General features: G+C 34.8%; 2 protein-coding genes across 4 annotated transcripts in view; both read right to left on the bottom strand.

Moving 5' to 3' along the window:
• Positions 1-275: 275 nt before the first annotated feature.
• The window catches only part of PPP4R2 (protein phosphatase 4 regulatory subunit 2), a 77353-nt gene continuing 63800 nt past the window's right edge, over positions 276-13828 (bottom strand). For all 3 annotated transcript variants that reach the window (XM_055260460.2, XM_055260459.2, XM_055260457.2), the window contains 6 exons: positions 9301-9394; positions 8438-8475; positions 5758-5832; positions 5359-5502; positions 4368-4657; positions 276-4112 (listed from right to left, as the gene is read on the bottom strand). In XM_055260460.2, the coding sequence (XP_055116435.1) occupies positions 3790-4112; positions 4368-4657; positions 5359-5502; positions 5758-5832; positions 8438-8475; positions 9301-9394 (964 nt within the window). In that variant the 3' untranslated portion in view covers positions 276-3789. The remainder of the gene's footprint in view (positions 4113-4367; positions 4658-5358; positions 5503-5757; positions 5833-8437; positions 8476-9300; positions 9395-13828) is intronic.
• Positions 6465-8419, bottom strand: EBLN2 (endogenous Bornavirus like nucleoprotein 2). Its single transcript, XM_055260456.2, is given in 2 exon segments — positions 6465-6856; positions 6859-8419. Coding segments are annotated over 2 exon segments (816 nt in total). The 5' UTR covers positions 7421-8419; the 3' UTR covers positions 6465-6602.

Genomic DNA, 13828 nt, shown 5'->3' on the forward strand with positions numbered 1-13828 from the left:
ATCTGGATTTTGCTGACAATCAGCATGACTTGCCTGGCAAAGAACCACAACTGTCAGGTCAGATGCACCCTCTGCTGGAACACCTCGTCACCACGTAAGAAACAGGGCTGTAACAAAGTCATGCATTAAGTTTTCCTCAGTTGAGGATTTGAGGTGGGTGGTGGCGCAGGGTGGGAGGGGTGGCAAGGGTGGGGGGGGGTGGCGAGGGTGGGGGAATGGGAGTGGCAGCAGGGCAAATAAACCATTATGGCACATAAAATAATTACACACATAAAAATATTCTAATTTATATTTTATTGCATTATGAAAATAATACATTTGGCAAAGTAATCTAGGCTCCAAGTTGAAATAAAAGAAAATCCTGAAGAGTGTACTGATTTTTAAAATGTGAAATAGTAAGATGTATTCTAACCAATACATACTAGCATTCTTATTAGGCCAAAACCCAGTAAAGCTAATTTTTATAATTCCATATGAAATCACAAGATGTTTTGCATTCATTCATTTTATGATTAGCACAAATCTTGAGAACTGACCCTCATTTTATCAAAACCAATGTTAAATTCCTGTTCAGAAGACAATTTGAAACACTACCGAAAATTTTTAATTCCTTTGGTTTTTTAAGTTGCATTTTCATCCTTACCATGTTACATTTTTCCATAATCAAACATTGCAGCAGCTTTAGATTCTGCCCAAGTACCTTTAAGTAAACTAGTATATTACATTTACATTATTTGAAAAGTTGATTTTACAAATGCAAAAATGCATAAATACATGCCTATCTACACCGGCAAACAAAATACTCTGAATCTCAATGCTTTAACAGGCCACACCTTCTGGCCGAGGATTTCTGGGATGCCTTTCCAAGCCACATGGCCTGGCTGGCAATTCCACTACTCAAACACACTTCTGAAAGGCGTAGTTACAATAAACCCTAAAGCAGGTTAAATTTATCTAATAGTCAACATTTAAAATATGACATTTTCACTACTTCTGCTACATTTTTCAGAACTGAAAATATATTTTTCAAAAATGTACAAGGATATTTTCACTTTTTAAAAGGGAAAAGTGCTAAAAACATACCATATATATGTATCTCACTTTCCTCATCACCATCTTCAAATTTTTTTTTACATGTTGGGTTATAGTCTAGAGAACAGGTAAGCAATCTGCTCAAGGTCAGAAACAAAATATCTTTAATCACTGAGGTCTCCATTCTTCATTTAGATCTTTTAACAGGACTTTGCTTGATATGTGTTAAGAAATATGCCTAAAATCACTTCTGTTCAGAAGTGAATCAGTTACTATTAGAATTGATTCATAAATAAATCAGTTACTATTAGAACTGACATTTTCATTAAGCAAAGTCTGTGTTAAGTGCACCTATGAATACCTGCGGAAATTTACTTCCAAATGGCCATCAATATCTAAAACCAGCTGAACAAGGTTTCCCAATTTAACTACAGAAGTATTCCACCTACCCTAAAGATATTCCATGAGCATTCTACAATTATCTGTATAAACAGCAACAAGTTTGATCTATGATCAACATATGAATATCTAATAAATATTAAAACTATTAAACTATAGATTAAAATGCCAATCTCTCATAGAGTTAAGTGATGTCATTTTGGTACATTCACCATTATTGTACTTTATTTAATAAAGAAATACATTTGCCCTTGCAAATATAGCAATTGCAAGTTTACAAATAAAACCACAGACCTCAAAGTCATAATGCTAAATCTTCATTTATAACCAACAAAAGTATATCAATTTGTTTACAAATGGTCCATGGCACTACAATTAAAATAAAAGATATCAAAGGTCACAGGATCTTAGGTAGGTTTACTGAAAATTTCATAAATATTCAAAAGAAAATTTCAAAATTTGTAAACTTAAATTTGCTTCATTTTAACATTTTTGAAAAAAAATTTACAATGTTTAATTTTTCTCCCCTCTTCGGTATAGTAAATCAATATTCAGATTTTATTTCAACTATCAGACATAGTCATAAATATATCATCTAGCTGTTATGAACTTGACAGTCAAGTCAGTCAGTAGTATATTATCCTACAAACATAAATGGATCCAAATCGTTTTGGTATTTACAGTCATGATGATTTAAGTAGTCAAAACGCAAAACTTGTGGTTGCCCCCCAAATCACCCAAAAGCATATTATACAGTGTCAGAAACTGTTTGCATCAGTTTTAGAAGCTCATCTGTGTAGTTCAGGTATCTGAAACTAAAAAAAGGGGGATTCTTTCATATTTTGATAAAAATGTACTCGAATATTTCATAACATTAATATTTATTGCTTTATATGAATACTGTATTGAAAGCCCAAGCATTCAGTTTACACACAGAAATTATACAATTATATACCGCTTCACAAAGGCAGTGAACACATTACATTCTACAAAATCTACTTTACAGAAATTTAAAAACTCTAAATATCAAAAGGTACAGCTGAAGAAACAGGTATAAATTTGGCAGCCAGTAATTTTGACAGGGAAGTTGCAGCTTGCATGACTTTAAATATGTAAATTTGAAAATATGGAATTTAGAGTAATCATTGTGCTTTGTGTTGATCTGAAAAATATAACACTGGCTGTCGAAGAAGCATGTTCAAAAATATTTAATTCACTTCAAAATGTCATACAAATTATGGTGGTTTCTATGCACCCCTAAAGCTTCAGTCACTTAGCTCAGGTACATACTAAAGTAATATATTAATTCTTCCAGTACAGTGGTGTTTCATACCATTGATATTTGCATACCCTAGAATAATTCAGAAAGACGTGTAATATTCACAATGTTCAGAAAAGCAAGCAAAAGGTCAAGGAACCTGCTTGGTTCTTCTGAGATGGTCTCATATCAGCTTCATAAACATTCATTCTACAAAATAGTAAGCTAACATTTGAACACAATTTCCAAGATAAAGCATATTTTCTCATAAATAATGAAGTCTTTTTCTCAGGCACCTCAGAAGTATACAAAAGAATTCGAGTTTGAACAGATCTCTTGGAATGTGTTTAACCTGGTATTTCAACAGACTTAAGATTTCCAGGGTTTCACAAGGGCCAGATTTTATTTCAATTACTCAGAAGAGAAAGAAAATGTCTTCTGAAAGAGGTGAACTCAATCATTACCAATAGAAAAAGTATCCACTGTATTCATCTCTTATAGAAACAGAAAAATATAACATTTCCCCCCTTAGAATAATATATATATATATATATATGTATGTATGTATGTATGTATATATGACTTAAAGTTCCATTGTATGTAGCCAAACAATAAAATCTGGAAACCAGCATGAAACCCTATAATACACATGTTAAAATGTTGAAACTATGACCAAAATATGAAAACTGCTAGAGCTATCAGAAAGAGACAAGACAAAAAGCTTCTCGCATATGTATAAACTAAATGTGATAATCTCAAAAAACTTTTCAAAATTATAATTACTTCCAGTTTAAAAACTTTAATCCTAAATTTAAAAAAAAAAAAAAAAAAAAAAAACAAACATCTATACACAAACCACTGATTTGCTCAGACCAAAAAAAGAAAGAAAGAAAACTCAGCGGTAAGGTAAGCAGGACCCAGAGGAGCTGATATTCACAGTTCTTACATGTACAACCCTTTCAGGAATTATCCATAAAGTACTTTATTTTACAACCTGCTTCTCTTGTAAAACTAAAGGTCCACTTTCTTACATAAAAGTTTTATACAGTGTTAAAACCAGAACTGTATGTAAAATACTGCATCCAAATGTTTCTCAATAGTTAGTCTTGTTCCATTGGTTCATCGGTGACTTCTGTGGCTTCATCATTTTCCATGGATGATTCTGAAAGAATCTCTCCAGTTTTACTGGAATTGGATCCTACTAATTCTTCTGTTTCACGGCCGTCAGAAGAACCACTACTTACAGGGCCTTTGTTTTCACTACCTTCAGAATGTAGCAAATCTTTCTCAGCTTGAGACACATCAGATTCCTCCATTTGATTATTTTCCTCAGAAGTCTCTTCATTCACAGTTAAGGCATCATCAGATTCTTTTTCTTGATTTTTTCTTTCTGGGATCATTTCTCTTGATGTCATAAAAGACTCTAAAAATAAGCAAATGTTGTTGTAGTTAAATTTTATTTTCAAAATACCTCCACAGTTAAGTTTCATGAATTCTGATATTCTATAGTTCAAATCACATCCCCTGAAATTCAGCAGCAACTACATACAGGTGGGAGAAAAGCCCAACATCAGCATTATAAGGAGTTCCATTATGTAAAATTCTTTCACGAAAAAAATGAAGTACAAGAATTTGAGGATCTCCTTACTCCACCCTTTTACAGATGGTCTCTAAATACCTTCTTCTTCCTCTTCATCCTCTTCTTCATCCTCTTCTGTACAGTGCTGCCGGGTACAACGGCTATCTCTGTCTTTATCCTGAGATGAAGATGATGCTTCTGTTTCTCCTACCATAACTGAAGAAATTTCGCTGGAAGTCGTTTGACTGGCTGTTTCTCTGACATCACCTTCTTTGTCAAACCTGAGTCTTTTTACCTCATGTCCCTCAGCTTCCACAGCATCTTCATCTGGATGTTTATTTTTCAAAGGGCTCACTGAGGAAACTTCTGATTCAGATGTCAAAGAGTCACTGTAAATGTTTTTTTAAAGTGTCATTAGTAAGATTATTTTCCCCATCTTCTACATCCACACTCTTAAGGTTAAATAATGTTTTAAATTGTATTTCAGTGTCAAAGTTAAATTATAACACCTGAGCAAAGAAAAACACAAGAGAATAATTTCAAGGTAACCTAAACTGTTTGATGAATAATTCCCAGTAGGACTTAGAAAAGCTTTATGACCTTTCTGTGCAATTATCCAGTAAGTTAAATATTCTCCTACAATAAACCTGAAAGTCTTCCATACGGACATACTCTCTAAGTCCTCTCCTTCATTTAGTCTTCCTTCCCTTAATGTGATACAGAAAATTTGAAGATATAAATAAAAGGTGTCCTTTTATGAACTACAATAAGAAACGATTCACAAAATCAACTTATTTATAAAGATCGTTTCTCTTTTCAAGTAACTTTCAGAAACAACAAATGAAATGGATCATCATAGCTACTTTACTTTTAGACCCTAAAGAGTCTCCACAAATTAGCAGTTTTAAGTCTTGTCTATGTCCACCTTCAACATTTGCCACAGCTGCAAAGAGAAGCCAGTGCTCCTATAAACCACATGAAAACCTTGTTCTGTCCCTCAGAACTTATAAATAGTAAGTGGTAAGTACTGATTAAATGTTAACTTTAACTTTTAATAAAAACACTGTTTTTAAATATAAAACATACAAACCTGTGACTTTTCTCTTCATTTTGCTGCAAATTTGCCTCTTTGCTGTCTGTGCTCTCAGGCAACCCATTTGTTGTCATGGGGGCTGACAAAGAAACCTTTGGTCGATTAAGTGGCCTGGGTGTCCCAGGCCCATTTATATTAGACCTATAATAAGATAAATGAACATCATTTCCTATTTTTATAAAAAGTCATCCCTCTTAAGGTATGTTGATGTGAATATATCACAGAAGTATTTGCTGCAACTTTGTTTTCAGGCCCATGCCTTACCAAATTAACTAATTCTATGTAGTTCATCCTATAGTGTCCATAAAATGCCCAATTTTAAAAAAGTACACTAAGCCTGCTACTCAAAATCAGGACAATGCAAACTCTGTAGGTATTAAAAATCTAGAATCTCACCTCTCAGTATAGCTTGGTGAATTTCCAGGAAACATAACACCATTCATTCGATTTAAACTATTGGAATTGTTTTTCCTATAAGAAAAGAAAATATACTTGTGGATAACTTAATTTTCTTTTTTTTTTTTTAGACGGAGTCTGGCTCTGTCACCCAAGGTGGAGTGCAGTGGCGCAATCTCAGCTCACTACAACCTCCACTTCCCAGGTTCAAGCAATTCTTGTGTCTCAGCCTCCCAAGTAGCTGGGATTACAGACGCGCGATGCCACGTGTGGCTATTTTTTGTATTTTTAGTAGAGACGGGGTTTTGCCATGTTGGCCAGGCTAGCCTCGAACTCATGACCTCAAGTGATCGGCCCACCTTGGCCTCCCAAAGTGCTGGGATTACAGGCGTTAAGCCACCGCAAGTGGACATTTTTTTTTTTTTTTTTTAGTAATGAGAATTAGTTCATGTTAGGAGCGCATGGATCTATGATTCCACCCAACAGTCCTCCCTCAAGATCTTACTGGGTAGATGCCATTTGAAGCAAAGGGAGTGTGATGGTTGATCCTGGTATAACATCAGGAGCTTTAAATCCCAAAAATGTGGGGTTCCTCATGTTGGCCCAGGAGTTTGCCGCTGTTGCTAAGTTTGGGAACATTCGTGGTGATAGCTCGCCAATAATGGGGTGGCAAAGTACACTCCCAAACTCAAAATATTTCCCCAATGCCTTTTTAACCATTGTTTTTTTCTCTCTAAAGACTGGGATCTCAGACACAATGGCCCGTAGAGCAATGGAGCCATCCACGCACTGATCTAAAAACATTCTCACAGCATAATAGGTTGTCATCTGTGCTTTCTTGGCAACTAACTTGACTTGCGTACCTTGCATAGAGGGGATTCAAAGTCTCCAAACTGAAATGTGAACACTAATTCTCCAACCCACGGTCTTGAGCTGATCCAATCTATGGCTGATTCTGCATTGTAGCTGATTAGCAGATCAGCACTCTCACCATGTGAATGTCTTCCAATAGATGCCACCATTGCCTTGAACCGTCTCTGAACTTGGAGACTGCTGGCGCAAATCTTATCACCTGATCCAGCGGCAATGCCTATCAAAGGTCACAGCAGTGGCGAAGAACTGATGACTTCTCAAGGGCAATAAAGTTAGGCATATCTTTGAATCCGCTAGCATGAGGAGCACCCATTTCCTTGTTCTCATTCCCAACCACAATATTAGACCTCTTGCTCACACCAACACTCAGTAATGCCTCGTGTAACCCATCAAATATGAAACACAAGAATACTAAATTTGGGGTCACAGGGTGGAAATGAGATTTATGTGCTGGGTCTAACATAGACTTGGCTGCTTTTTTAATGTCCTTAACATCCCCAATGCTGGGTTGGGGTTCCAATGCATCCAGTGGATACTGTCTGCTTTTCCCAGATAGCTCAAATCTTCCTTGAAGGTCAGGGAGCCCACTCCTGTCCATTGCGTCATCTGCAGGGCTGCTGGTCTGTGAGTCCTTTCTTAGATGAGACATTGTGGGTAACTGGTTCCGACTTAATTCTTTAATTTTGGTAAGAATCATGGGTCTAAAAGATCTTTTGTAACATCTGTCACAGACCCAAACAAAAAGACTGTGACAATTAAAATAAGCATACAATTTAAGAAAAGAATCCATTATTAGTCGCTATGACTTGACTCTGCACTTCCTTACCATTTTCCCAAAATACCTCATGTTCATTAGCAAAACAAAACATATTTTGGTTCACAAGAGAAATTTTTATCATATATATATTTTAATAGTTTTTCTGTCAAGAAATATAGTATGGGGATATTTTATTATCTTATTTAGCAACATAAGTATATTCTTGAGAACATTTTAAAAACAAATTGACTGGGCTGGGTGTGGTGGTTCACACCTGTAATCTCAGCACTTTGGAAGGCCAAGGTGGGAGGATCACTAGAGTTTAAGGCTGCAGTGAGCTATGATCACTCATCACTGCACTCCAGCCTGGGTAACAGAGCAGTCTATGAAAGCAGAGCCAGATTAACCTTAAACCAATGGTTCTCAGCAGGGGACAACCTCCCCTCCCTGCCTTTCACATCTCCAGGGGACATTTGGCAATGTCTAAAGATATTTGGAGGGGGGAACACTACTGGCATAAGTGGGTAAAGGTCAACGACACTGCTAACCTCTTATAATCCCCAGGACACCCACTCACAACAGAATTATCTGGTACAAAATGTCCATAGTTCCAAGGTTGAGAAATTGTATCCAAATTTACTTCTTACTTTGCTATATCTAAATCTTGACAACTGGAAATATATTCCGTCATAAAGAGAAAAGCCATCAAGCAGTTATTCCAAACACGGAAATTATGCCCTAGAGACACCCTGGAAAGGCATCTAGAATGGCATCTCAGCGCAATGAGTGCCACCACAGTATGTAAATCCAACAATATTAAAATTACAGTAAATCACCAACCTCTTTAATCCAAATCTCTTTACTGGAAAAAACATTTAGATAATGTTATCAGTAATGTTCTACTTTGGGGACTGAATGGTAGGTTCACAAGTATGTTATCACACTTAATTACATATAAAATAAATTCAATCTATTTTAAGAATATATTAGAAGCAATAAAATGATTAAATATAGTAAATAATATACTACAAATAGAAAAAATATACTTACTCTGAAGTAGGATAAACACAGCTAACAACCATCACATTCTGAAATAACAAAAATCAGTGATTTAGTAAGAAGAAAAGTACTACAACATAAAGTTTAATCATTTTTCTTTCTAAAATCACTCTGGTGGGTTCAATTTCCATTGATTCTAATTTTGCTAGTAAACGAAAATGGTTAAAAATGAAAACTGGTAAAACAACAAAAACTAAAACAGTAACAAAGGACCAGAAGAGAATATCCTACTTTTCTGACAAAGTCAGGCTGGTCTCGAACTCCTGACTGTGATCCACCCACCTCAGCCTCCCAAACTGCTGGGATTACAGGCATGAGCCACCGCACCCAGCCCACACCATTTCCTTTATTCAGAATACCCTTCCCTTATTCTAAAACTCCCTCAACCCCCTCCACACACAAACACTAATGTTTATCTCTAAATCTGACCTGCATCTTTCTACTCAACACCTCATTTACATGCTTGGCACCAATAACTTTCCAAAGTTATGTACCTTTGAACTCCAGAATTGAGAAAATGAATTCCATGGGCAAGTTTATAAAACACTCTATAAAGTTAAAATAGCAATTACAACTTCTCAGAACCTTTAGTAACTTGATATACACTATGAATTTCCAAGAAATAATAAGCTGCTTTCCCCAAACTTCAATGATCAACACACAAACCCTCCTCTACCCGCTCCTATGAAATCTCTCTGTAAAACAGAATGCAATTTGGAAAACAATTTGGGAAACTCAAGGTAGGCTGAAAAACATATTTCAAGAAATGGTACCTGAAACAGATCTTACTCAATGTTCTTTTCTAAAATAAAAGCTATTACATCACAGCATAATTCCAACAATAAAATAAATACCTTTTCTACTCCTCTGAGAAATTTGTCTGTTCCTGTATAGTTTCTCCTTGGATCTGTTAACAATTCACATAGTCGCTGAATAGTAAAAGGGATACTGCAAAAAAATATAATTTTACAGTGTGAGATCACTTATAATCAAGAGAACGAGGAACATTATTTCTTTTGCTAGGTAAAGCTGTATCTAGTCACCCATGTATTAAGCTGCAAAAGAAAATGCTGTAATAGGGAAATAAATGCATGAGTCATTTAAAAAAAGACAATAAAATAAGCGTACCTTTCTATTTAACAAAAAATCCATTCTCCCTTCCTTTAAAAAGCAATAAAGGCAGGGGGGGAGAGGGGGAATGGTTAACGGGTACAAAAATATAGTTAGATAGAATGAATAAGATCTAGTATTTGATAGCACAACAGGTTGACTACAATAATTTATCGTACATTTTAAAATAACTAAGAGTATAAGTGGACTGTAACACAAAGCATGAATAAACGCTTGAGGTGATGGATACCCCATTTACCCTGATGTGATTATTATGCATTGTATGCCTGTATCAAAATATCTCATGTACCCCATAAATATGTAAACCTACTATTTACCCACACAAATTTGTTTTTTTTTAAAGCAACTTAGAACACCCAAAATCAACAGAAAGCTTCAAAACTGAGGAAAAAAATTTTATATAATAGAAAATTCTAAATCCTGATAATCTGATTTTTAAGTTTACAAGAGAGGTTACACAAACAATAATCAAGTTGGGGGTTATTTAATATATATATTTTTCCTCAAGTATTCTTCTGCACTCAAAGGTTGCTTTAAAATGTTCAAACAAAACCACAAATAAAGTATTTTAAATGTGGTTCTGCTCCATTATTACAATTTCATATATAATCTACATGTTTAATCCAACTTAAAATATACACCACAATATTTATTTAACTTTACCAAATAATTTCACTATACTTCAATTCTTCCTTGATCACAGTAAATACAAAACTGATATAAGTTGGAACTAAAATCATTTTATAAATATTTTTAAATTTTGAGCTCGTGTAGCTATTAGCATTTATAAGAATTACAAGCTGAACAGAACAGCAGAGTTATGAGCACGAGGTACGACAAACACAGCTAAGAAGTACAAACATAAATCTTCAGACTTCAGTGTCTGCCATACCAATCTATTTATTCTCTTTAATGTAAAAGAATTACAAAGCCTCAAATTAATAGTTAACATTCACAAAGGTCTTCATTTTTTATAGGCAGTGCGACACAGAATTTTCTTCCGCCACAAGGTATAGCAGCTAGTGAGTTACAATGCCAGGACTCAAACCCAGTCTAAATTCAAATCTCATGTCCTTTCCATTGTACCACACATATTTTACAAAGTTATAGTTGTTTATTTTCTAACTGGATGAACTACATTTGGTTCTCATATTCTTTGTGTCAATACTATGCTTATGTTCAAAGTATAAGATGTGAAAAAATTCTGAAAGTGCTTAAAGTACATAAAGTGCATGTTATTCATATGAGAACAAATGTTTTTAGATAAATGAGAGTCCAAGAATCAATCTTTTGTCTCAAACCTCAAATCGAATCCAAACCTAAAAGTGAGAAAACTGTTCTACCAAAACACAAGGCACAGAACAAAACATTAAATGTTTGTCTGATATCCCAAACATTCAGAAGCAACTAGAAATTCCTCTGGGTTTCTGAGGAATACTTTTTTGCTTTCGAAAATCTACTCAGAGTGAAGTACAATGTCAAAAAGAAGAATCCGTTTAAATGGGGAAGTACAAAGCACACCAGCAGCGTTACTAATCATGAAACAATAAGCTTACACATCTTTTGTTTCATTCCTATAAAGACAACACATTAGAAATCTATAGCTAATACACAAAACTAACTCTACTTTAAAAATGTTTAAGCATTTTCCGCATGTATAACAAACAGTATCAGTTTCTCAATTGTCTGTCCGTGAAACCCAGTATTATTGTGGATTTCAGATTAGTGGTATAATTCACCTTAGCTCCTCTTCTAGTTCACGGCTCTTCAAATCTTACACACACAACACACCTAAGCTATTTCCTCATTAATCACCCCATAGTGATACTATCATTAAAAGTTTATTATTCAAAATATACAAAATAGCACCAACAGTTTGGGTATTCAACAAGTGTTTGGGTATTCAAACAGTACTTAACTGAAAAATACTGTCTAGTCATTATGCTTTTTCTTCCAACTAAAATTCTTTCCCACATTAAAACCTAATGTTTTCTCACTAATTAAAATTAGTTTAAACAGATGAATATTTTAAAACTTCTTGTTTAACAACATTTACACTGAATGTTTTGGCTAATTTTCTTTAGAAATGTAAGTTAAATTGTAGCCAATTATTAATGTTTTATGTGTTGGTTAATATTAATACTGCTTTGGGAGGGGGGTATGTGTTTACATAGCAATGTCAGCAATAACAGCCTATGATAAAACGAGTTTAAGTTCTTAGACAATTTCAAAAGCTTTTTTCAAAAGATCCTTATTTCAAAAAGTAAAAGAAGCTTTTAAAAGTCATTTTACCAAATATCCAACAGATGGCACTAAAATGTCACACAACACTTCCTTTTCTCACATGACAGGCTAAAACCCAACCAAACACTTCCTGCAAATCAATGTATGCACTGGAAATATTAGTATGATAAATGAATATAACAGCAGCATTGAAAAGGTCTCTGTACATAGAGACTGTACTTTTAAACTTATTCCATAAATATAAGAGCCTATTATAAACTAGAAATACCAACCTTGCTCAACAGCACAGTCAAAAGACATGTAAATAATTACAATTACAGTAATAAATAACAACATTGTATAAAAAGTGCCATGGAGACAGAATAAACTGTATGCCAAGCTTAGTAAGCATAACACTGGGAAAATTTAATTTGAGGTAGGCCTCTAAAAGGAGGCACAAGAATAAACCAGATAAACCAGTACAAAATGAATGTATTTGGTACAAGTATATGAAAGCTCTGCTCTCTTGATACTCATCCATTAGACACAGCATACAAAACAGTTTATTCTAACTTCTGAAAATATTAAGGCTTTTCCCACACATACTAAGAAAAGCAAATAGAGGGAGAGAAGCGTTAAACACACATGCCATCCATTCTCAATGAAAAGTCTATTCAGAAATCCTTAAATTTGGTGGGGAGTGGTGACCAGATGTTCAATAGCAAAGTTACACTGTAAAATAAAAAACTCTGGGTCAGGCACAGTGGCTCACGCCTGTAATCCCAGGACTTTGGGAGGCCGAAGCAGGCGATCCCCTGAGGTCAGGAGTTCAAGACCAGCCTGGCCTGTAATCCTAGCTACTCGGGTGGTTGAGGCAAAAGAATTGCTTGAACCTGGGCAATGGAGATTGTAGTTTGCAGTGAGCCGAGATCGAGCCACTGCACTCCAGCCTGGGTGATAAGAGTGAGACTGTCTCCCCCGCCCCCCACCCAAAAAAAAAGCATTTGGTTTACTCTGCAATGATATATCATCTGATTTATTCATATTGTAAAATGGAAAACTAAGATGATATACGGAACTGAAAAAAGGACATGACTAGCATCTCAAATTTTTTAAAACAGTGCCTACAACATCCAGTAACATTTTTTAAACCCCCCGCCCCAAACATTAAGGATCCACCAATGCTAAATATATATATATTTTAATACACACACACACACACACACACACACACACACACACACACACGCTACCCCACTAGGAGACCTTACTCAAACTGAATTTCCCTAAGTCTTCATGGGTCTCATGGGTCTTGTCTGAAAACAAGGGTTCTACAAGTACACTTCAAAGATTATCATGACGACTAAATATGACATAATGTATATGGTATATTAAATCACCTAACAGTGCCTAACATATTTTTCAAAGTTCAATAAATCTTAGTTCTTACTGTCATCATTCCATCTACTCTTTGACAGAGATTGTGGGAAGGCACACATGGTCCAAAGACCAACAAAACCAAAAGTATAGCTCTGTCTTTAAAAAATTCCCTTTAATTTCAAGGAAAATAACTAACCCTAATTAACAGGATCACACATTTTACCTTATATATCTTAATTTAAATGCAAGCTGTCCCTATTTACTTTTTTTTTAAAGCAGAAATCTTGTACACCTAAAAGCTATGGAAATTCAAATTCCAAGAAAGCTGCTGAATATCAGGGAAAAGACATCTCAACATAAAGTAGCAATTCAATGCTATTTTTTAAAACATAAATTTTAAAGTCATAAGGCTAAACACTAAAGAAATAATGACTTAAAAGCATGTATTTTAACCTAAATTTCTATAAAAGTACTAAGTTGAAAAGAAGGCACTCAAAAAATAAGTGCACACTTCATTCAGACTCTAAGAAAATCAGTTTAACTACCTTAACTTTATATTATATAGGCAACTTTTCCACATGAAAAAGACAAAGGAATGTAACATGTAGCACAGAGGCTACTGGAGTAAAAAGCTAAAGAAATTACCAT

Source organism: Symphalangus syndactylus, chromosome 21 (assembly GCF_028878055.3).
Source record: "Symphalangus syndactylus isolate Jambi chromosome 21, NHGRI_mSymSyn1-v2.1_pri, whole genome shotgun sequence".
Lineage (NCBI taxonomy): Eukaryota > Metazoa > Chordata > Mammalia > Primates > Hylobatidae > Symphalangus > Symphalangus syndactylus.